Source organism: Nelumbo lutea, chromosome 1, assembly GCF_056320005.1.
Source record: "Nelumbo lutea isolate HS-2025 chromosome 1, American lotus-T2T, whole genome shotgun sequence".
NCBI lineage: Eukaryota > Viridiplantae > Streptophyta > Magnoliopsida > Proteales > Nelumbonaceae > Nelumbo > Nelumbo lutea.
Window position 1 is genome coordinate 71888048 of NC_142684.1, and position 2354 is coordinate 71890401.

The 2354-nt window shown below is 42.0% G+C and overlaps 1 protein-coding gene across 1 annotated transcript; it reads right to left on the reverse strand.

The window, feature by feature from the left end:
- Nucleotides 1-678: 678 nt before the first annotated feature.
- Nucleotides 679-1668, reverse strand: LOC148875269 (uncharacterized). The gene is made up of 2 exons (XM_088963974.1): nt 1393-1668; nt 679-1272 (listed from the first exon to the last, which is right to left on the reverse strand). Exons 1-2 carry the CDS (start codon nt 1666-1668, stop codon nt 679-681), a joined length of 870 nt encoding a protein of 289 aa, XP_088820100.1.
- Nucleotides 1669-2354: the final 686 nt, after the last annotated feature.

Below are 2354 nucleotides of genomic sequence, written 5' to 3' on the forward strand. Positions count from 1 at the left end.
ACATCACGGGTTTGTTTAGCTCTTAAACAAATTTCACATTACTCACTATGTATTTCTTGACTAGCAATTTTATTTTTAATAGTAGGAAGTAAACTAACAACTCATTTTGAAGGGTGTCCCATTCGCTTGTGCCATAGCTCATATGAATCCACCTTCGCCAATTTGCATGCACTAGTCCTTGCCACACAACGCCAAAGATAGATTCCATCACGCTTCTCACCCACACCAATCACTGTCCTCGAAATGGGGTCCTACATTACACACATTTTGTTAGAAAATGTGTGTACATTTTAATTCATCGATAAACTGAGACACAGATGTAAAATTGCAATTCAAGTCGGGAACATATAAAACATGTTTTAAGATCAATCCTTCCCCAAGCTACACTTTTCTTTCTTGCAACGCCATTGTATTCTTTCCGTCAGAAAGTCCAACGGCACAAGGAGGGATTTCACGCACATTCTTCAATAACTCCAAATTCCCGATCATATTGTGAGAACATCCCGAATCTATCAACCACATTTTCTTACCCACCAATTTCTCTGAAACAGATTCCTTGTGTGAATTGATCACCACCATTAGCATTGCCCACTATTCATCATTAAGCCTGGGAAAGCCAGCTTTATCGCTAGTCCAGACAGCAGCAGCAATGGTGCTAGCGCCGCAGCTTCCTAGTGTCTAGACAGTATTGGCAGCCATTGTACCAGACCCTCCTCGACCCCTTCCTGTTCTTATGCCTCGACCTTCTCGTCCCCCACGACCACCAGAACGACCTCCTTTACTTGCAAACCACCAATCTGGGTAGCTCACAAGTTGAAAGCATTTGAGCACCTCATGTCCAGTTTTTCCACAGTGAGAGCACATATTCTCATCCTTGTTCAGTGCTTTGGCTCTATTTCCAGTTTGCACAACAAATCCCACAGCCTTTGCTCGTTCTTCACGTGCTCGAGCCATCGTTTTGTGTCGTTCTTCTTGCACAATTATTGCATGTATTTGGTTCAATGAAGGTAAATGATCTGTACTCAGAATATTCGATCTAGCAGTGCCATAAACTACACTGTTAAGACCCATGATGAATTGATGAATTTTCTCCTTTTCCTGCTCCAACGCCAGCTCAGTCGCCGCTCCACACTTGCATCCACCACACGTACATTGTGGGTTCTTTGCATACCCAGCCAACTCCTCCCACATGGTCTTCATTTTCCCATAATATGCGGATATGGTCATGCCCTCTTGTTTGCAATTGGCCATGTCACTCTTCAATTGGTGAATCTGCAGATCATTTCCAATGGCAAACCGTTCCCGAAGATCCTCTCAAAGTTCCTTTGTTGTCTCCATATAGGAGATTGTAGATTGTAGCCCTGGTTCTATTGTATTGAATATCCATGCTACCAACATGGAATTCACATTATACCAATCTTCTAATTCGCTGGGATCGTCACCAGGTTTCGTCATAGTTCCTTCAAGAAAAGTCAGTTTCTTCTTCGCCCGGAACGCATTCTTCATGGCTTTGGCCCATTCGTCATAATTATCGCATTTCAAGACAATCGGGGTCATGACCAAGCCAGGGTTGTCATGCGAACCGAGATAATAAGGGAATTTCGGATCAAGGGTTGGTAGTTTCGCACCATGGCCAGCCGCTCCTTTTCCTTTGTTTTTGTCAGCCATGGTGTACGTATGGCTCTGATACCATAAAGAATAATTGCAAAGGTCGATACTCAAAAAAAGAATGGTTACTCTTGTATGCATCAATGGAGGGGACAATCAATATATATACAATTACATCAAGACTAAAAATAGCAAGACTAAAATTAGCAACATCCTAATCAATGGAGGAGCAAATATTCTAACTTCCTAAAACTCTATAAGCACAATATCTTTCTAAATATGTACATTATCTCTATTACAAGGCAGCAGAATCAAATAATTCTTTCCCATCAGACTCCTCATCAGTGTACACTTCTTCATCTGAGTCCGTAGCAATCTGTTCATCAATTCTCTGAGAATGATCAAGGGAGCTTTTAGAACTAAAGTGAGAACCAGTGCTCCTTGCACCAACTCCATGATCCATTTGATAGCTTCAGAGCTTTTCCAAACATCGCACCTTCAGCTTCTTCATCTGAAACTGGTCCTTCATCGTCATTATCATCATCATCATCTCCTTCTTCTAGGTCTTGAGCTTCAGCTTCCTGCTTTATTTCTGGGTCTAGGATGGAAACCGGTACATGGATTGAGGTCTGTTTAATTTGCTAGAGATCCCATCTTCCAATTCATAACCTTGAACAACTATGGAGGCATCACCATTTTCTAAATGCTTGGACTCCTCCCCAACAAGCCTCATGGAATTAATAGTA

Bases quoted from the DNA above. Each gene is read 5' to 3' on its own strand.
- LOC148875269 (XM_088963974.1), bottom strand. From the start codon at position 1,668: ATGGCTGACAAAAACAAAGGAAAAGGAGCGGCTGGCCATGGTGCGAAA. The intron at 1,273-1,392 runs GTAGCATGGATA...AATGATCTGCAG, and splicing joins ATAATGTGAATTCCATGTTG to ATTCACCAATTGAAGAGTGA.